The sequence below is a fragment of the Manis javanica genome, chromosome 3 (assembly GCF_040802235.1).
Source record: "Manis javanica isolate MJ-LG chromosome 3, MJ_LKY, whole genome shotgun sequence".
Classification (NCBI taxonomy): Eukaryota; Metazoa; Chordata; class Mammalia; order Pholidota; family Manidae; genus Manis; species Manis javanica.
This window is the reverse complement of record NC_133158.1, coordinates 59,096,836-59,120,071: the sequence shown is the minus strand read 5'-3', so window position 1 is coordinate 59,120,071 and position 23,236 is coordinate 59,096,836. Positions and strand designations below refer to the sequence as shown.

General features: G+C 35.4%; 1 protein-coding gene across 3 annotated transcripts in view; it reads right to left on the bottom strand.

The window, feature by feature from the left end:
* Positions 1 to 23,236, bottom strand: part of KPNA1 (karyopherin subunit alpha 1) — a 72,598-nt gene that overhangs the window by 17,119 nt on the left and 32,243 nt on the right. For all 3 annotated transcript variants that reach the window (XM_017676876.3, XM_017676862.3, XM_017676869.3), the window contains 6 exons: positions 12,764 to 12,871; positions 10,152 to 10,251; positions 8,279 to 8,373; positions 2,424 to 2,555; positions 1,360 to 1,448; positions 886 to 985 (listed from right to left, as the gene is read on the bottom strand). In XM_017676876.3, the coding sequence (XP_017532365.1) occupies positions 886 to 985; positions 1,360 to 1,448; positions 2,424 to 2,555; positions 8,279 to 8,373; positions 10,152 to 10,251; positions 12,764 to 12,871 (624 nt within the window). The remainder of the gene's footprint in view (positions 1 to 885; positions 986 to 1,359; positions 1,449 to 2,423; positions 2,556 to 8,278; positions 8,374 to 10,151; positions 10,252 to 12,763; positions 12,872 to 23,236) is intronic.

Here is a 23,236-nt window from a genome sequence, read left to right as displayed (position 1 = left end):
TCCCCCTTATATTTGGTCTTCATCCAGTTTCTGAAAACACTGCAGTCTTAAAGGCTGAAATGGGTGTTTTGTCATGTTTATGAGATACTTTTGGACCCCCACCCAAGGGCAGGAGCTGGAGGTTCAATTAGCCAATTGCCAATAATTAAGTCAATCATGACTATGCATTGAAGCCCTCACAAAAGCCCCTGAGAGGAGCTTATCACTCTCAGCTCTGCTCAGTTGGACCCTGCTTCTCAGTTGGGGAGAGATCTTCTATGCTTGGGGAACCAGAACTATGCCTCCACCACCAAGCCAGGCCCCAAGCTCCATGATGACAGAAGCTCCTTTATTTGGGAATTTGTGCTATGCCCCTCTTCATCTGGCTGTTAATGTATATCTTCTATTAAACTGGTAAACATGTATAAGTGTTTTCCTGAGTTCTGTGAGCCACTCTTGCAAATTAATCCAACCTAAGGGGGAGGTCATTGGAACCTCCTATCTGTAATCAGTAGGTAAGAAGCACAAGTAAGGGCTTGAGACCCACGTCTGGAGTAGGGGGTGGAGGGCAGTCTTGTAGGACGGAGCCCTTAACTTGGGGAATCTGGTGCTGTGTCTGGGCGGATAGCATCAGAATTGAGTTGAGTTTTTGGACACTCTGCTGGTGTTTGAGAATTGCTTGGAGTTGCACATGGGAAGATGCCCTCCCACATACTTACACACATTGGAATCGGGTCCAGGAGCCTGAATGGAGTTATATTACTACTACTGCTGTGTATATTATCATTACTGTTATATATATATTGTTATATATATATGTATGTAGGAAAAAAATACACCATTGTATTTGGTGTTGGAGGAGTGGGAATAACATTTGGTGTCAGAGGAGTGGAAATAGTACCTTACCTTTGCAAATTCTGGAGGTGGACTTTTCCCTCTACATAGATTAGACAAAGCCCATACTGCATTCCGGGTCATGGTCAGGCGGTTTTGCTTTGAAAATAACCTAGAAGCATGAAGATACAATGGTAAGCTATATAATGGACATTAATGCTCTAATGGCGTAAGATAAATGCTAATCCTACAATACTGGTAGGTTTTTTGATAGGAAATTGCTATTAATAAACAGGTATCTTTAAATAGCTTTTCTCCAGTAAAATAAAGTTGCATTAATTCTAACACAACTATTCAGAATTTTGGCCCTGGAATAAGAAAAGATGCCTGAAGTAAATAACTGAAAAAGTTAGTGAGAAAATATCTGTAATGAAAATAACACTAGGAAATCTGAACAATTTCCAAAAATGCACTTTTCTCTGCAGAACTGCCTGTGTTTTTATTACTCAAAATAAACATAGAAATAAAAAAAATTAAGAGACTTACTGCAAAAGAGGGGGAAGAATATTGCAGTCTAAGACATAGTCCCTGCACATGGTACTATCTCCAGCAATGTTGCCAAGAGCCCAGACTGCCTGTGAAAGAATTGTTCATTAGTGACAGACTGTATAATTTTAACTCATAGCTCTTTCAAGAAAGATGCCAGCATATCACAATAGCTCTTTATAAAATTATACAGTAGTTAACCATGGATATTAACTATTAACACTCCTAAGTTCACTCTAGAGGGAATCAAATGAAATAGTGGGACTGGGAAAAGCAGATAAATAACATTAAATGTATAGGTGAACACTTATGGCAGTAAGCTTTTTAAAGAGAGAAACCATTCTTACACATATTCTTAACCTTAGGGGACTCCAATCCTGGGTAACATTCCATATAGCCTTGGTACAAAGCCGAGTTTCAAGTGGCTTAACTCAGCTGATTAAAAATGGATTTTAAGCTTGCTTACAAAAGAAAACAGTGAACAAAGAATTTAAGAGCAAGCAAAATGCAGAGAAATTTATTAAACATTTGTGGGTGATAGATATATTATCTTGATTGTGATGGTGGTTTCATAGGTATATATGTATGCCCAAATTTATCAAATTGTATAATTTGATATACACAGTTTATTGCAGGTCAATTATACCTCAAGAGAGCTGTAGAAGAACATCATACTGATTTGATAAAGTTCACTACAATAAAAAATTCATATTTTCTAGGTATTTTTCTGTATGAAATTGGCAAATACCTGCTACCTCAATCACACTAGAGATGCCTATAAGAAAAAGCTGGTAACTGCTTATGTAGTCTAAAAAGTACCCCTATAGGGCTAAAAGAATTTCAGGATTGGAAGGGGAAAAATGCATTTAGGTTTCTAGGAAAAATTACGCCTAGATTCACTATTAAATTTTCTACTTTGGTTAAGTTTAGATTTCTAAGCCACTTCCTATGATAAACCATGGATTATCATATGGCCAAGTAGTGAAACTGAAGCTCTGAATATAAGACCAAGGGGAAAAATGATATTTTTTTCCTGAGCCTCTCTTATCTGTTTCATTTTTTACCTGTTCTTGAACATCTTCAAACTCTGAGCTGAGCAACTCTATGAAGATAGGCACAGCTCCTGCCTGAATCACAATTCGGGTCTGAAGAGAATTTCCTGAAGCAATATTTGTCAGTACCCAAGCTGATTCAAACTATAAAGATAAAAATAATTTCATTATCTTATTAGAATTTAATAGCTTGTTTGCTTCTAACAATAAGGTTTTCTGTACATGAAGAAAATAATCTAAAATCATTATTTGCATATATCTATCAGGTGAATTATACATTAATTTTAAATGGAGAATTCTACATCAGCCTAGAGGAATATTCAGAGTTGTCTAAAATTTCAGTTCAAGGTACAGATGACATAAAACCAAAAAATAATGAGGGAGTGCTTCATATGCTGATATGGAATGATCTCCCAAGATATGAATGGAAAAAAGAGAGAGAAAGCAAAATGGTTTACATTAATATGGCATCATACTATATTGTCTAGAAGAGTTAAGAAGAAATATATGCATTAGTTTACTGATTGCACAGAATATCTCTGTAAAAAGTCACAAGAAACTCTAAATATTGTGTTGTTACCTACATGGAACAGTCAGGGTGAATGGGAAACAAGGATGGGAAGAAAAGACACTGCTCCCTGAAAGACTTGTGTATCTTTTGGCCTTAAACCATGTATACTATCTAATAAAAGCAAAATGAAATAATGCCTATAGGATGGATAAAGTGAAGGGAGAGGACATTACTGTAAATGTATAAAGTACAAGCAAAAGTAAAAGGCAAAAGATATTTTAAGTGTTAAGTAGGCCAAAAGAAATTAACAAGCATACAATTAATAGAAAAGGCAACTTTCAAGCATAAGAGCTTCTAATAAATGAGAAGGCCCCAAACCAAGACACAGAGGTAAGATTTAAAGGCCAATAAACTGGTAAACAGAAGGTATGAAAGAAATTACGGCCAAGAAAAATAGAGCACCTTACTTATTCTACCCATATCTACAGTAACATGACTCTTTAGCCTAATAAGGAAAAATCTGAGAATCAACACTGAAAATTCTATTTAGCTGAGTTCTTAATTAAATTTTAGTTTTGTTTTCCTTCTCTCATTCTGTCTTCTACTTATCCTTTAATGAAGCACATATGCAGAAAAAAAATTCAGTGGTATGCTTCTTGAATGAGAGATCAATACAAGTCATCAAAAGATGAAGCTGTGACTCTTCTAAGCCTTTGGGTCAACTGAAAGGCAGCTGTCACAAGGAAAAACTAGATCATCAATCTCACTGGGGGTGAGTACAAAGGCAAACATTCATATGAGAAAGCAGGATCAAAGTTCACTCAAAAGTTGTCAGAGAATAAAGAGAGCAAGTCAGAGAAATGAAAATCACAAGGAAAATAATCTATAAAAAATAAGATCTGCACAAACACCAATCTACATGAAGGAGAAAATGGATTGCAGTGAGATTCTGATTTAAAAGAAATGCTCATGTAACCTGAATAAAGAGTCATCAAGGAGAAGAAATTAGAATACTTATTGCTGCCAAAGTCCAAACTACTTGTCTGGAGAGGTCTCACAAAGAAATGAGAGGGAACTCCATATGCTGCTGAAGTGAATCAAAATGGAGAAACAAAACAAAATACTGACAATGATTACAAAAATGGAGAGTAAATAAATAATAAGCTGAACATGGATGGAAGAAAGTTGGAAATTACGACATTTCAGCAAAAGAATGCACCAGAGTTATGTTTATCAGTAAGAGTACACAATGATAACCTCTGAAAGCAAAGAAGATGCAAGGTCTCTTGGTAAGAACAGAAATCCGAAAGTAGTTGCCATTACTGGGGACAGAAATAAATGAATAACTATAACTACACAGCCAGTGAAAAGTCAATCACATTCATGAATAAATAAGGCATTAAAACACACACACACACACACACACGGTAATTACTTTGATGTTTACCTTGTAAAAACTCAAGATACATCTATGCAATTTTCTATACCCACGTGTGTATGTGTGAGATATGTTGTTATGTATGAGTGAGAGAGAAGGAGGGGGATGGGAGAGTGAAAAGGATGGGAGAGTATAGGCACCTGTTGGAAGCAGCAGCTGTCAAATGTGTTTAATATGTATGTTTAAATAAAAATGGTTGTACTTTGAACTATTTAACTTCTCTTTCACTGGGTATTGCAGTGGGTTTTTTTGTGGGTGTTTTGTTTTGTTTTGTTTTCTAATGTTTTGGCCTTGGGCCCCAGTTAGAATTTAACATGAAAGAGGGTCATGAAATGAGGGAGCCCTGAGTTGACAGCAAAAACAACCACATGAAGTTATGATAGATATGGCCAGAAAAAGTAATTTAAGCAACCACGCAATTCAAGAAAAAAATCAGTAACATAAAGAGATGAAAAAAATCTTAAGAAATGGTATCACCTGGAGCAGTAAATGACAGCCAAAATAACGACCTTTACTTCCTCTTTGTTCTTTTAAATTCCTGTGTTCTTAGTGTTTCAAGTATGGCATTATGCAAGGAAACAACCTGTCATGCATCCACGCTTGCTTATACATTGTAATTCCACTATTATTTTTCACTTTCCACAAACTCACTAAATAAGGCTACAACTGAAATCTGAAGGGAACACTGAAAATTTGATGTTTTCTCTCTTCCCTTTCTCAGTCTCTACCTTCTGGTGCTCAGTTCCTTAAATAAGGAAAATGAGAATCCAAAGCTGAAGTACTTCTGACCTCCTATCAAGTTTCCCACTCCAGGTTGAGGTACGCCTGGTTCCCTTTCTCCATTTGGATCAGGACTCTGTTGCTGGCCACTTTGCCGGGTCCACTCTGGTTCCTAGCAAATGCCAGGCTCACCTGGAGAGCAAGTGAAAAAAAAGGCTCACATCAGAAAAATAAACCCAGATATCAGACTCTGCAGGGAACAGTGCCTGAGTCACCTGAGCAACCTTTCAAGAAAGGTGCAGGAATCAATGAGAATGGGAAAAGATGGAGGAGGATGAGGGCTTACTGCAGTTTATCACACTTCAAGCTTTTAGAGGGGACAAGAAAGGCAGGAATGGGGAAACTAAAACAATTTAATTCAAATTCACAACTTTAAGAACAGCTGTCTAATGAGGCAATTTACTTATTTCTGGCTATTTTTATAAACCTCTGTAAGAAGGTTTGGGAACACACCATCTCAGCACTGTAAAAGACAGTACAATGATGCTGGGTCTGGACTCAAAAAAACAAACAGTGAGCGCAGGGAATTTTCTGTCAAGCATACCAATCTCATGTCAAGGGCTCAAGCATTTCTGAGGCTTATGTGTCACCAAGCTTGAGAATGCTCCTAGCTAAAGTGGCATAGCACTATTTGCTTCCAAATCCTATATTGCACCCATGTTCACCTCATTTGAGGGCAAGTGAATAGCTGAGCTGCACTGCCCAAAGCAGACATGTTTCTCTTTCTGGTCTGAGGTACCTCACTGATTTGTGGATAAGAAAAGCCAGAAAGGAAATGAAGAGACCCTTCATTAGGATTCACAGTTCTTTATCTATGGAATGATGGGATTAAGTCTCTCCACAGGATGTATAAGTGAGTTTAACTATAGTATTACTCTCTGGAAGAAAAATGGCAAAAGCACCACTATAAAGTTACCCTCTTCAAATTTCTAGTAAGTGGGTACGAGTTATCAGGGACAACTTACATCTTAGTGCTCTCCAAGAAGAGGAGAAAGGAATACTCTCCAAGCTTCCCAGAGTACATCTCATTATTTGAGCATGAAGCTTCCTGGCTCTACAGTCTCCCTCAATCTACCTGCTCCTCCTGCTTTTGGTAGTCAAGGTTACCTATTAGTCACACTGGAGAAAGAACATCATATTGTACTTAAATGTACACAGAAGAAAAGCTGGGGATGCTGACCTTTAGGTAATAAACAGACTGGTTATTTCCGAGTCTTAGACAGCTAAGGTGAAAATCATGAAGTAGGCACTTCCAGAGGAATCATTTCTCAATCTTTTGGCTTAATTATTAATATACATAAGGGTGGAATCTGGGAATTTAGATGTATGTAAACTACAGAGTTCTGAAGGCTTTCATCTTCAGATGTGTTGAGATACAAGTTCCAGGATTACAGAATCAAAAATGACGTAGAATTTACATATGTTAGCCAGGAGAGGGCACTGTCTGAGAGAACATCCTGGACTCTAGGGAGTGTCCTGGAGAATGTGGCGATGAGTAGACCCATTTCTCTAGCTTTCTTCATTTTAGGCCTACAAGGTTATACCATCTTTCTTTAATAAGGAACTGGACCTCTGCACACACCTATTAAATTAGAATTAGATTACAGGAGCAAATCCACTATCTCTGAACTACTCAGGATAGAAAGGTATTTTCACAAGAACAAAATGATAACTCTCCCTACCTCCCTCTTCCTACAAAGCTTTTCAAATGATAAACTGCAGTAAAGCTCTCCATTTGGTCCCTCTGGTTTTCTTGGCAGGTTGCTTAGGAGTTCAGGCTGTGTCCTCGGCAGTGCTGATTGTCTGGATTTCTTTTTTTCTGAGAAAAGTCTCTCTTTGCCTTGCTCTCTAGGTGAACTTGATTGTCTTTTCAGGTGTCTGATGATCCTGGCCTTAGATGGGGACCAGAATTACAATCCAGGAGGCAGCTAGCAAAACAGAATCTTAATTCAAATGAACTTGGGGATTAGTAAATGTCAAACTGGAGAAGAAAAAGTGATGGGACATTGAAGTACTCTACCTTTTCTGGATTTCTTGTTTTTCCTCTGGAAGGAACTCATCACAGGAACAAAGAGAGTAAAAGAAGGAGAAAGATGGGATGAGAGGAAAGGAGAGAAAATATGAAGACAAAGTATCTAGTCTCCTAAATTACCTATAATGCTCTGTACAGTAAAGAACCTGGGGACAGGGGTTGCTGTCATTTACAAAAATGTCCAGTCCCTATAGCCTTAGAGTAAGACAAAAGCAAACAAGTGGGTGATAGTTATCTTTAAGATTAACTTGCTATTGGCAAATATTTACTTGGGGAAATAACCCCATTTTGTGATCTGCTTGGCACCTAACCAATCTTTATAGTTGCAGTCTCTCTCTAAAGGGTCTGAGCTCTTCAGAATAGATCCTACAAGTGACAATTTAGGTATCAGAGATACTTGTTCAAGAATAATAGAGAAATTTATTCAGCTGGTTACAACTCTAGCTACTGAAAGATTATCAATGTCCTAAAAATTCAACTTTATTTGGAAAAAAAAATAGCATTTTAAAATTTCTAGATAACTCTCAGGATAAATCAGTTGACGACTGGTTCTTTTTACTGTGAAAATTATCCATGCCAGAATTCCATCCTGGAATCCCTAGATAATACAGTATTAATAGACTAAGTTAACATAGCAAAAGGCACAGAGATTTCCTACAAGGTTATCTCCTTGTCAGCTCATGAGGCAGAGGGGAGGACTAGTTAGGACCAGGTTTGGGGATTAGTGAGTCTGATCTAGTTCATATTACACAGCCCTGAGAAAGCCAACAAATAATCTAAAAATCCTTCAGAACTAAATTTCACACATAGCACATAATTAGATCCAATCTATAATGGTTCCTCTACTACAAACAATTCTCCATTAGGTAAGTATTACCCATAGTCACCATAAAGTAAACTTTATTACTAAAAATGGTGAGAATTCTAGAGTGAAAACCAAGGATCTGGATGGTAACAAGACTATCAAAGCAGCTTACAATGTGCTTGTCAGGAACATGATTATCAAAAATTACTGTACAGATTAAATTTAGTGACAAATCTGTATATAAAATGTAAATTTGCAAAGGGAATTAAGATTTAAGTCAAGAAATGAAAATGATACGCACCTGCAGTGTACAATTCTCTTTTCGTTTGAGGAACTCCACAAACCTGGCCACTACTCCTGGTGTGCTGATGACTTCATCAATAGGAGGATTGGGTTCTGTCTCCCCATAAAATAAAAGGAAAGAAGAAAAACAATCCTTTGATTTCAATGCAAGGACTTTATAGTTCAAACTTACTTCATAATATCCCTCCCTCCATTTTAGCATCTTTCACTGTTGGAAATCTAAAAAAGAAAAAAAATATATAAAATTCTGTTTGGTCACTTTGAGACTAAGGTAGCTTGAAAAGGTTTCACAGGAAGATAAACCTTAACATGAAGGCTGGAATTCTTAAAAATTAAAACTACTGCCTATATTATTTCAGAAAACTTAGAAAGTGGGGGGGAAACATCCAAAGGCAACCAGTTACTATTTTGGTATACTCCCTTCTAGCCCTTTCTCTGTGTATGGGTTGTTAAGTCTGTCAGTTTTGAAACATAAATTGTCTTAAAAAAAAAAAAACGGATTAGGAAATTCTGAATGTGCTTGCAGGATTTATTTTTACAGTTTAGTGACAAGAGTGAGCAACCAAGAATTCACAAAGGATGACTTGCCAATTAATCTCATTTTCATTTATAACAATAGAATATCTTACTATCAACTATTCACATAAACACAACAAATAAATTCAGTGATTACAATAAAAATGAATTAGTTAATATGCTAGATTATAGAAACAACATAAAGAAAGAAAAATAAGCCAAAGTTCGTAATAAAACAACATAAGCAAACTGAAGATAAAGCAAACTTCAGCAATTGAATTTTTAAGAAAGCAATTTTAAAAAATCCACAAGACTTCACAGACAAAACCTAAAAACAGTTGATGAAGGAAAGTGCTAGGGAGTTTAGACTGCTGCAAATACTATGTACCATCACTATATGCCATGACTACCAAACTAAATGACGCTATCTTGGAGCACATAATTGGGATGCACAGTCTCAGGACAGGAAGGCAATCTCTTGTAGTAAGAACACATCTGGAGTATTGTACTGTAGTTACCACATTTTTAAGAGGGATGGCTGGCAAACTAGAACACATGCAGCAAAGTAGTGGTGAAAGGGCTTAAAAAGCCACATCAGGTGAGAAACCCATTAGGCTCAGCATGCTGAAAAGGGATGACATTTTAGAGGGGTGGGAATGGTATACATGATAATGGCCTTCAAATATTTAGTAAGTTGTCATGCAAAAAAACAATTTTTTGTATGGTGGTAGGTTTTTATTCCACTTAACCTCAAGGGATCTATTAATTTATCACTAATGACTCCAAACAACCATAACTTATTACTGGGGATAGGGGGTGAGGGTTAGCTGTTTTAAGTATTTACTATCAGTGTTTAAATATGGTCCAGAGTTTCAGAGTTCTTTTTACTTGCCCAGGATAAGAAGCATCATATTCCTACCCTAACTATATAAAAAAAGGAAGTTACCCTACCCACCAAACAAAGCTGAATTCAGTAAAATTTCAGTGATAAACCACTAACATTACAATCAACAATCATTGCTCTTTCAAGTGATATTTTTAAAGATTTTCTTAAAAAAGAGTGGAGTTTCTCAATTTGAATTAACATGAAATATTACCACTGTTATCACTTTAAGGTCTTTCTTAAGATAGCTCAGAAATGAGAATGCTGCTTTCTGATCCTGGTAAGATTGCCTACATCAAAGGAAATTCAAAAGACAGCCATGGTTCAACAATTATACATATGTCTGTATGTGTCCCTTTATTCTCTTGATAGACATACTCCAAAGCAAGTTGTCTGTGGTATGAAAAATAGATTATGGGAAAGTAATATTTTGTAAATAAATTTAAAAATCAACTTCTCATTCAGAACTCACCTTTTGAAAGCAGCTTTCTGAATTTCTGTGTTGCTGAAAGTTGTTGCTCTGGGCTATTAGAAAATATCATTTCAATCATGTCAGACGTAATAACACCACCCTGAGATCATAAGCGAAAGGCAAATATAATTATTTTAACTTTAATTCAAAGGAAAACAATATAAACTGTGAGCAAGTTATTAATGATGTTTACTTAGAAGAGTTACACAAAGGTAGGATAATCTTTACATGAGGAAATGTATGAGATGATTAATAATATGATGAAGCCAAATTCTTTGTGTGTCATTGAAAAGCAATCTTAGTAAATACTTAAGGCATTTATTTTTCTTCCTCTCCTTGCTCATCACAAGGCTGGTTGTTCCTTGTCATTCAGATAAAATGCTAAGTTCTAAACAAAGGCTTTTCATGACCTCCAAATCTAAAACAACCATGCCATCTCTATCATATCACTCCATCTTCATCTAGTGCCCAGCCTTTTTCACTATCAGATATTTTACTGGGCTATTGTTTATTGCCTGGGTTCCCCTCAGATACTATAAGCTTGAAAGCCAAAGACTGTCTATTTTATCACTCCATAACTGACCTCTGGCATATAGTAGATGCTTAGCAAATATTTATAGAATGAGTATAGAGTAGTCTCATAATAACCACAGATTCTAGCCACTGCCAAATTCACCAGCTCCTTACATTTATTTAAAATTTCTATTTTTTTGCTTTACTAAAACTTTTCAGTTCCCACTATTTTCTTTCTTTATGAGAACTTTTCCATTTCCTACTACAAGCCATTCCCAGCATTAGCAGTTAGTCACCTTCTCAGTAGCATTTGTCACAATGAAATAAAGTTCTTATCATCCACAAGATGAACTGTGAAGAAAGCTGCAGAGTTATAAATGCTAGACAGTTGGTAAGCAACACCTAACACTTGAGAATCCCCATAGGGAGTATGAAGCATTCTGCTCTTCAGAGTCAGAAATGTAGCTTTGACTCTTACAAGACTAATTCCTAAATAAAGGTATCCATGTAATTGTTATGAATGTTTGCACATACATCACATACACACATACATATATACATACATAAACATTTTCTTCCCACTCTAACCCCCTTTACCATTTAACATAGATGTACTGGCATTACATTCACGGTATTTAAGTATTGTTAACTTTACACCATAGTATTTAAGTTACAGGACATCAAAGAGAGGTATGAACATCATCCAAGGACTTTTTGTATCCTCTTTTGGAGAAAAGGTTAGTGCATTTTCAGTTGTATGCAGGGGAGTTACATCATGTTACATGTAGGTATGACTTTGTTAGTGTCTTTATCTGAGACTCAGTTTAGTTTAATGAATTGTGTTTGGATGCCAGGTTGACAAGGAGTGAACTGTAATGGTTAATTTTTTGTGTCAACGTGATTAGGTTATGGTACCCAACTACCAGGACAGTCTCAATGTTGCAGTGAAAGTTATTTTTTAGATGTGATTAGTATTTAAATCAGTATACTTGAGTAAAGCAAATTACCCACCAAAATGTGGAAAGGCCTCATTCAATCAGCTGAAGGTCTTAAAAGCAAAGACAGGTTTCCTGAAGAAGGAATTCAGCCTCAAAATAACATCAACTGTTATCTGAATTTCCAGGCTACTGGCTTGCCCTATGGATTTCAGACTTAACAGCTCCAACAAGCCCATTCCTTAAAATCAATCAATCAATCACTCTCCTACTGGTAGATTCCTCTATAGAACCCTGGCTAATACTACAGTCCACAAAATACTTCATATTCACTTAATAGCCACTTTTTAAAAATGGACAGCTTGACTAAGGGCCTAAAAGAATTCACACAAAATGACTGGATAGTTTACAATGTCTATATAGGTTCCAAAGGTTAAACTGCTTCTCTAAATCCAAAGGAAACTGAGTCATAAAATTCGGAGATCTAATAAGTAAAAAAAAGAAAAAATCTATAAAATACTGTGCATAATACTCCACCATTTGCAAAAAAAGAGGGGTATTTCTTTTCTTGAAAATTAGTAAGACTCTATTAGTGGTTGCCAGTAGAGACAGAAATTCAGTGACTGAGGTAAAAGAAATGTGTTTCAAAAACCATGTATATATATAAGATCTATTAAAACATTATATGATTGATTATAATAAACTGGAAATCTAGACAGGTATAATCTTATAAATACAGCATAATTTTAATGTTTATGTAACCTCAAGAAAGTTACAAAATGGGTTACAATAGAAAATTCCAAGAATTGTAATGTGAACCAATTTTAAATCACATAAACATGTCCAATTTTGTAACAGAAATGAGTAACAAATTCAGATTTCTTTTAAAGTATCCCTTGTTATTCAACTTTTAAGGAATAATTTAATTATATCATCTTTGTTTTAATAGCTGAATTTTCATAATTTGTTAACTTTAACTAGATGTTATTCAAAATATAATAAACATTTTATGAACCATGAGATTAAGTAAATGGCTTCTTTTAAAAAAAAGGAAATGTCAAGAATTTTTTGTAGCCAACCTATTTTTTAAATCCCAAAAGAGATCTAAGCCTCCATCTTTCTCAGAAAAACACTAAAAAGAGTTTCTTTCATTATCTTACTTACTGGTGCCATCTCCATGTTATTAATCTGAGCCTCATGAAAGCCTCCATCTGACATAACATCTTCTTCTGTTTCTTCTTCTGCTGTAGCAACATTTCTTCGCTTGAATAACTGAAAAATAATAGACTGTTACTGAAGTAATCGTAACACAAGGGAGTTAACCCAAACACTAGGCACCCCACTTAAAAGGCAATAAAGATGGAGCTTTTTGAAAATAATTTTTAAAATTCTAAAATTTTTAAATTAAAAAGTTTGTGCCATTTTCAACCTTTGCTGATGACAAACTATTTCAGAATTCTCCAGTCTTATAATCCAATGCAATTAACTATCACAATACACTGTTACCAATACCTGATGAGGTAATACTTACTAGGGAAGAGCTGACACTACATGATACATATAAAAGGTAAGGTTGAAAAAGGAGCCTGGGGCAGCATGCTTGGCCATTTCCCTCTTCCCCTGAAGTAGGTGACAGGATAGTCTTATCAATAATACGGAGGGGAAATGAGGATAAAAATGACGTCAGAATGATTAATGCTTCTGCACAGTGGATTGAGGCTCCCTGACCTTCCCAACCTGTCCAGCAGCCAGTGACAAGTGACTACTTCTTGAACAGTACCTTTAAAGCATTCATTAATTTGTGTAGGAAAAGGAGACTGGTTCTCTCCAAAGGCAGCCCACTAAGGTGCCTCTGTGACATCCTGGAGAGTCTAGGCAGCACACTTGTTCATCAAGTTATGATGCAATAACAATAATTTATTTTCTCACCCTATGCAGCTAAAGCAGCACACAAAATCCGTAACTAATAATAGTTTTCATCCACTGGACAAAAGGCGGCACACACTGGTCCTTCAGAAAAGAAAGAAAAAATCAGCTCTGTAAATTGCCTCAGATTTACCACAGTTTCCAGGCTACAGCCACAGAGAGAGAACCCAGATAGGGCCTAAAAGCTCCCTCAGTTGAGAAGACAAGAGTTCAGAACTGAGGAGACCAAGACAACTAGAATCCACAAGGCAGAATACTGGAGAGAACAGATCAACACAGGGGGAACTCCAAAAATCTGCAGAAGGTTCTTCTTTAGTCTACCTTAACAGTGATCACAGATATAAGGAAAAGACCCAAAGCTGCGAAAAGAACCACCTTCAAGAAGCATGCAGAACAATTTCAAAGATCACACAGGTCAAGGAATATTCCATGTTTTGACCAGCTCTGGAATAGAAAAGACCTCCTAATATATGGAGCAGTGAGTAAAATACTCAGAATACTGACTCAGTAGTAAGGCTAAATCAGCCCTGGATTAAAGGCTGTTGTGGGCCAGCCCAAAGCAGACAGATTCCAAGTAACTTAACTACATCTAAGGACAAATTCCAGAATTATGCATATAAAAGAACACAGAAATCTTCAACACCAAACGAAGTAAAATACATGCTTGGAATTCAACTGATAACTTTGAAGCATGCAAAAAAAAAAAAAACAAGACAAGACTACCCACAAGAAAGAGAAAAATCAATCACATCTATCAAATTCTAGAATTAATCAATCAACCCAGAAATGGCAGAACTAGACAAGAACACTAAAATGGTTGTTATGAATATATTCCACATATTCAAAAAGTAGAAGAAAGTGTAACCACAGGAAGGAAAGGTAGGAAGACATGAAAAACCAGCTAATCAAACATCTAGATGTGAAAAATACAATTTTTCAGATGAAAAGTATGTTGGATGGGATTAACAGCAGATTAGATATTGTAGTAGATTGGTAATATAAGGACATAGTGCTGGAAGCACTCCAAAATAAAAGTGATGGAAAAAAAGCTGAGAAAATATGTACAAATGTTTGTCAACTTCAGGACATGAAGTGGCCTAATATACATGCATTTGGAGCACCAAGGTTGGGGTGGGTAAATATATTTGAATAATTAATGGCCAAAGTTTTTTTCAAGTTTTCGAAAAATATAAACCCCCATATCCACAATCTCCAAGAACCCTAAGCAGAATATGAAGAAAATATGAAAGAACACCATAATCTAGCTGCTTAAAATCAAGAATAAAAAGATAAAGCAGCCAAAGGAAAAAAGACATCTTATGTGCAGAAAACCAAAATATAAGAACAGCAGCAGCATGCTGCTGGAAACACTGGGAACCAGAAGAGTGTGGGTCAAATGTATTTAAAGTATCAAAAGAAAAAGACTTAAGAATAAAGGTGAAACAGACTTTCTTCAGACATACAAATGCTGAAAGAATTTATCACCAGCAAACCAGCTCTGTAAGAAAATGTTAAAGGATGTTCTTCAGACATAAAGAAAATGATGGCAGATGAAATACAGATTTATAAAAAAATAATAAGCACCAGAAATAGTAAAAATGTAAAATCTTCTCCTTTAAAATATCTAAACTTTTAAAAACTTCTCATTTAAAAAAAGTCTTTAAAAGATATCCACTTATCCACTAGGAAAAAAAAGAACAAGCAAGTTTTGGCATGGATGTGGAGAAACTGGAACCTTTGAACATAGCTGCTGGTGGGAATGTAAAATGGTGGAGGCTTTTTAGAAAACAGTTTGGCATTTCCTCAAAATAGTTAGCAGAGTTACCATACAACCCAGAAACTCCACTCCTAATATGCATTTGGGGATTATATAGCCAAGAGAAATGAAAATGTATGTCCACACAAACCTACACACAAATGTTCAGAGCAGCTTTATTCATAACAGTCAAAAAGTGAAAACAGTATAAATGTCCATCAACTGATAAACAGAAAGTGGTATACCCACACAGTGGAATATTATTTGGTAATAAAAGGGAAAGAAGTACTGATAACATGTTTTCATATGGATGAAGCTTGATAACATCTGCTGTGGGAAAGAAGCCAATGACAGAAGTTCATATATTGCATGATTCTGTTTTTATAAAATGCCCAGAATAGGCAATCTAAAGACAAAAAGTATTTTAGGTAAGCAGGGGAGAGGTGGGGAGAGTCAGGGGATAAAGAATGACAGCTTTTGGGCAGTGATGAAAATGTTCATAAATTCATTGTGTGATGGTTGTACAACTCTGTGAACACTCTAAAATCCACTGAATTGTGAACTCAAAATGGGCGAATTGTATGGTGAGTTTAGCTCTATACAACTGTCTTTAAAAAAGATAACTGGCAATTTAAAACAGAAGTAATAATATATTGGGGGCTTAATATATGTAGAAGCAAAAACCATGAATCATGACATGGTATAATATCAGTTAAAGGTAGACTAAGTTAAAGATATAAACCTAAAGCAATCACTAAATTGTACATATATAAATAAAACTATATACTGCCTACATGAACCAATTTAAATATAAAGACAGAAACATGTCAAAAGTAAAAAGGTAGAAAAAGGTTGCTAATGCTAATCAACAATGCTAAGGTTAGTAAACAGAAAGCTGGAATGACTATATCAACATCAAAGGTGATTTCAGAGAAATAACTATCAGAAATAAAGAAGGGAATTTCATAATAATAAAGGAATCAACTAACAAAATGTCAGTATTCTGAACAGTTATAATCTACTGAACTGGAAAAAAGGAACTGTGTTGAACTAAGGGGAGCTAAATGAAAGATTAATTACTTTTCATCTAAGATTAGGTATAAGGTATGTTGCTTTCACCTTTTCTATTCAACAATGCACTGTATAAGGTGCTAGTCAGTGCAGTCAGGCAAGTAAAAGAAATACAAAGCACCCAGATTGGAAAGGAAAAAGTAAACTGTCCTTATCTATAGTCAACACAATTATCTATATAAAAAACCCAATGGCATCTACAGAAAAGCTTCTAGAACTAATAAGGGAGTTTAGCAAGCTTCAGGATGAGACTGACATTCGAAAACACTGTATTTCTAAACATTAACAATGAACAACTGAAAACTGTAATTTAAGACACCATTTATAACATCAGAAACTATGAAATACTTAAGGAAATATCTGACCAAAAAGTGGAAGACCTACACACCTAAACTACAAATCAGCTGAAAGAAATTAAAGACCTAAACAAATGAAGAGATACACCAGGCTTATGAGTGAAAGACTTATTATTGTTGATATCAATTCCCACCCCACCCCCCCAAGCTCATCCACTGATCTAACACAAACACAGTAAAATTCCCAGCAGGCTTTCATGTCCATCAAACTGACAAATTGATTCTAAAGAAAATGCAAAGAACCTGTAATAGCCAAAACAATTTTGAAAAAGAACAAGGTTAGAGGGCTTACCTACCTGGTTAGAGGGCTGATTTCACGACTCATAAAGGTAATCAAGGACAGTGTGGTATATAAGACACACAAATACACCAATGGAACAGAGAAGTCCAGAAGCTGACCCACAGAGATGTGGTCAGTTGATTGTAAAAGGTTTGGGGCAACTCAATGAGAATAAAACAATCTTTTCAACAGATGGCACCTGAACAACTGGATAGCAGATGAAAAAAAAATGGGCCCTTTACCCTTACCTCATGTTATATACAAAAATAAAATACAAATGATCATGACCTAAATTTAAGCCAGAACACTAAATTTCTTAAAGAAATCATAGGAAAAATCATTAAAGAAAAAACTTCTTAAAGAAATAGAATAAGTCTTAAGTGACCTTGGATTTCACAGATTCTCCGATTTGACACACAAAAGCACAATCCATAAAAGAAAACTTGATACATGGAACTCCAAAATAAAAAACCTTTGCTCTTCAAAAATCACTTCTGAAAATGAAAAGGCAAGCCATTGACTGGGAGAAAGTATTTGTAAAACATATCCAACAGAAGATTGTATGCAAAAGACAACTTAATTTTAAAAGTAAGAAAAATATTTAAACAGACTTCTCTAAGTAGACATACAGACGGCAAATAAGTACATGAAAAGATGCTCTCAACATTAGTCATTAGAGAAATGCAAATTAAAACCATAATGACATAATACACACACTTCAGAATAGGTAAAATGAAAAACCCTGACCACACCAAAAACTGACAATGGTATGGAGCAACTAAAACTCTCCTATATTGCTTGTGGTAAGCTAAAATAGTACAATCCATTTAGGCAAACAGTTGGCAGCTTATGCATACACCTACTATACAACCCAGCCATTTGCTCCTACATAACTACCTCAGAGAAGAGGAAATACATATTCTTACAAAGAGGTGACCATGAACATTCATAGCCACTTTATTTGCAATCACCAAAAACTGGAAACAATCCAAATTACCAGCAACAGGTGAATGGATAAACCAATAGTAGTTTATCCATTAAAAGAATACTATTCAAAAAAAAAAAAAAAACAGAATAAACTACTGATACATATAACGTAAGTGAATCTCAAGATTACTACACTTATTGAAAGAAGCCAGACCAAAAAGAATACATATTGTATGATTCCATTTATGCAAACTAGTCAGTGGTGACAGAAAAAAAGAGTTGCTTGGAGGAGGAGAAGGGTGGGAAAAAGATGTGCCAGTAAAGTTTGGGGAGAGATAAATATGTTCACTGTCTTTTTTGTGGTGATGGTTTCAGATATAAATATATGTCAAAACTTACCAAATTGTACACTTTGTCACTATACAACCATAAAGTTGCTTATTAAAAATGATACAGAAGAGTTATATCTGATATTACCTGAAATATCTATGTTATGTTAAATACTATGTTCCTAATATTAAAACACACTCACACGTTACTGGTTCTTCTGGTGGATGCCAAGGAACCAAAGTATTATTTTGGAAACAAATAAAAGAATTCAGCTATTTATCTTTTCTATATGATTACTAACTCAGGAAAACCAAATATTCGAGGAAAAGCTGTTCTTTAGAGTGATATGCCAGCTAATAGAAGGAATATCGTACAGAAGGAATGATACAATGATCATTCCAACTCCTCAGTTAAGTAACAGATTCAGGCAGTGACCATCAAAGGCTGCTAAACTCAGAAATGAAAAACTGACAGATATTGATTAAATGTGCTTGGTATTAAGGAACTGTTACCTTTTTAAGCTATGATAACACTGCTCTGCTTTAAGTCTGTATCTTTAGAGCTGCATACTGAAATATTTATAAACAAAAATAATTTGATGGCTGGGATTTGATGCAAAGTAATTCAAGGCATTATTTTAGTTCTCCCTAAACGACACTCTTTAACATTGCTTGTAGTGCAGATCTGGCAGTGCTGAATTCTTTCAGTTTTTATATGCCTAAACACGTCTCTATTTCACCAGCATTTCTGAAAAATATTTTTGCCAGACAGAATTCAACTGTGATGATTTCGTTCCTTGAATACTTTATCAAGATATTTTTCCACTGTCTTCTGGCTTACATGGTACATTGCCAATGAGAAATTTGATGTCACCTCTATCTTTTTTCTTATTCCCTTAAACTTGTTTTTTACTGAAGTGTTGTTGATATACATCTTACTCTGTTGGTTCCAAATATACAACACACAGTGGTTCAAGTAACCCACATTATTAAATCCTCATCCCCTCTAGGGCAATTACTATCAGTGTAGTAAGATGTTACAGAATCATGGACTATATTCTCCGTGCTATACTGCCATCTCCTTGACCAACTTATATTGTGATTGCGAATTACTGTTCCCTTTTATCCCCTTCACTGTCCCCCCAATCCTACCACAACCCTTCCCCCTTGGTGACCACTGGTCCCTTCTTGGTGTCTATGAGTCTACTGTTATTTTGTTTCTTCTGTTTTGCTTTGTTTTTATACTTCACAAATAAGTGAAATCACATGATATTTATCTTTCTCCATGTGGCTTATTTCACTGAGCATAACACCCTCTAGCTCTATCCATGTTGTTGTAAATAGCAGGATTTCCTTTATTTTTATGGCTGAATAATATTTCGTTGTGAATATGTACCACATCTTCTTTATCCATTCATCTGTTGGACATTTAGTGTGTTTCCCTATCTTGGCTACTGCAAATAGTGCAGTGATAAATGTAAGGGTGCATATGTCTTTTCACATCAGGGATTTTTTCTCCTTCTGGCAAATTTCTAGGAGTGGAATTCCTGGGTCAAATGGTATTTCCATTTTTAGTTTTTTGAGGAACCTCCATATTGTTTTCCAAAACAGCTGCACCAATTTACATTCCCACCAACAGTGTAGGAGGGTTCCCATTTCTCTGAATCCCCATCAGCATTTATTTCGTGTGTTTTGGATAGTGGCCATCCTAACTGGTGTGAGGTGATTTCACCTCATTGTGGTTTTAATTTGCATTTCGATGATAAGCTATGTGGAGCATCTTCTCATGTGCCTGTTGGCCATCTTAATTTCTTCTTTGGAGAAGTATAGTATCTGTTCAGGTCCTCCACCCATTCTTGAATCGGGTTATTTGTTTTTTGGGTGTTGAAGAGTATCAGTTGTTTATATATTTTGGATGTTAACCCTTTACCAGATGAATCATTCACAAATATATTCTCCCATACAGTGGGATGCCTTTTTGTTCTGTTGATTGTGTCATGTGCTATACAGAAGCTTTTTAATTTGAATGCAGTCCCACTTGTTCATTTTTTATTTTGCTCTCCTTGCCCAAGTTGATGTTTCCAGGAAAAAACTCCTCATGTTCATATTCAAGAGATTTTTGCCTATGTTTTCTTTTAAGTTTTATGGTTTCATGACATATTCAAGTCTTTGATCCATTTCAAGTTTAACTTTGTGTATAGAGTTAGACAATAATACAGCTTTATTCTCTTATATGTAGCTGTCCAGTTTTGCCAACACCAGTTGTTGAAGAAGCTGTCATTTCCCCATTGTATATTCAAAGCTCCTTTATCATATGTTAATTCACCATAGATGTGTGGGTTAATATCTGGGCTCTCTATTCTGTTCCATTGATCTATGGATCCATTCTTGTGCTAGTACCAAATTGTTTTGATTACTGTAGCTTTGTAGTAGAGCTTGAGGTTAGGGAGTGTAATCCCCCCAGTTCTGTTCTTCTTTCTTAGGATTGCTTTGCCTACTCAGGGTCTTTTGTGGTTCCATATGAATTTTAGAACTATTTGTTCTAGTTCACTGAAGAATGCTGTTGGTATTCTGATAGGGATTGCAATGAATCTGTAAATTGTTTTGGGCAGGATGGCCATTCTGACAATATTAATTCTTCCTATCCACTCACATGGCATAGATTTCCTTATCGGTGTCATTAATTTGTCTCATGAGCATCTTGTAGTTTTCAGAGTATAGGTCTTTCACCCCCTTTATTAGGTTTATTCCTAGGTATTTTATTGTTTTTGATGCAACTCTAAATGGAGTTGATTTCTCTTTCTGCTAGTTCATTACTATATAGGAATGCAACAAATTTCTATGTATTAATTTTGTATCCTACAACTTTGCTGAATTCAGTTATTAGTTCTAATAGTTTTTTAGTGGATTCTTCACGGTTTTCTACATATAATATCATGTCATCTGCAAATAATGGCAGTGTAACTTCTTCCTTACCAATGTGGATGCCTTTTGTCTCTTTATGTTGTCTGACTGTTGTGGCTGGGACCTCCCATACTATGTTGAATAAAAGTGGTGAGACTGGGCATCCTTGTCTTGTTCCTGATTTCAGAGGAAAAGCTTTCAGCTTTTTGCTATTAAGTACAATGGTGGGTATGGGTTTGCTGTATACAGCCTTTATTATGTTGAGGTATGTGCCCTGTATACCCATTTTATTGAGTTTTCATCATGAATGGTTTTTGAATTTTGTCAAATACTTTCTCAGCATCTACTGAAATGATCAGGTGATTTTTATCTTTCTTTTTGTTAATGTGACGTATGATATTGATTGATTTACACTTTTGTACTATCCTTGCATCCCTGGAATAAATCCCACTTGGTCATGATGGATGATCCTTTTGATGTATTTTTTTATTGTTTGCTAATATTTTGTGAGTATTTCTGCATTTATTTTCATCAGGGATATTGGTCTGTCATTTTCTTTTTTTGTGGTGTCTTTGTCTGGTTTTGGTATTACAGTGATGTGGCCTCATAGAACACATCTGGAAGTATTCCCTCCTCTACATTTCAGAATACTTTAAGAAGGAGGGGCAATAGCTCTTCTTTAAATGTTTGGCAGAATTTGGCAAATATGAAGCCATCTGGTATTGTAGTTTAATTTTTAGGTAGTTTTTTGATTACCAATTCAATTTCATTGCTGTTAATTGGTCTGTTCAGGTTTTCTGTTTCTTCCTGGGTCAGTCTTGGAAGATTGTATTTTTCTAGAAAGTTGTCCATTTCTTCTACGTTGTCCAATTTATCAGCACATAATTTTTCATAGTATTCCCTAATAATTCTTTGTATTTCTGTGGTGTCCTTTCTGATTATTTCTTCTTCGTTTCTGATTTTGTGTACACTCTTTTTTTCTTGATAAGTCTAGCTGAGGGGTTATCTATTTTGTTTACTTTCTGAAAGAACCAGCTCCTGGTTTCATTGATTTTTTTTCTATTGTTTTATTCTTCTTTATTTATTTCTGCTCTGATCTTTATTATGTTCCTCCTTCTACCAGCTTTGGATTTCATTTGTTCTTCTTTTTCTGGTTTAATTTGTTTAGACCGTTTATTATTTGGGATTGTTCTTGTTTCTTGAGGTAAGTCTGTATTGCTATGTACTTTCCTCTTAGAACTGCCTTCACTGAATCCCACAGGTCTTGTTTTCATTTGTCCCCATGTATTGCTTGATTTGTTTTAATTTGGTCATTGATCCACTGATTATTCAGAAGCATGTTATTTAGCCTCCATGTGTTTGTAGGCTTGTTTTCCTTGTGTAATTTATTTCTGATTTCATACTATTGTGGTCTAAGAAGTTGCTTGATACAATTACAGTCTTTTTTAATTTATTGAGGCTTTTCCTGTGGCCTGGTATGTGATCTATTCTGGAAAACGTTCCATGTACATTTGAGAATAATGTCTATCCTGCTGCTTTTGGGTGGAAAGTTCTGTAGATACCTATTGAATCAATCTTATCTAATGTATGTTCAATGCTTCTGTTTCCTTACTTATTTTCTGTCTGGTTGATCTGTCTATTGATGTGAGCAGTGTGTTAAAAGTCTTCTAAAATGAATGTGTTGCAGTCCATTTCCCCTTTAATTCTGTTAGTATTTATTTTACATTTAGGTGCTTCTATATTGGATGCATATTTATAATGGTTATATCGTCTCATTGGACTGACCTCTTTATCATTATGTCCTTGGTCTCTTGTTATTTTGTTTTGAAATCTATTTTGTCTGATATGAGTACTACTACTACTCCTGCTTTTTCCTCCCTATTATTTGCATGAAATATGGAGTAATAGCTTTATGAAGGAGGCATCCTCTGGTGCCCAGAAGCTCAAGACTCTTTACTCTACAGAGCATGAAATATCTTTTTCCATCCCTTCACTTAGTCACTTAGTGTATGTCTTTGGGTCTGAAATGAATCTCTTGTAAGCAGCATGTAGATGGGTATGGTATCCTTATCCATTCTGCCACTCTTA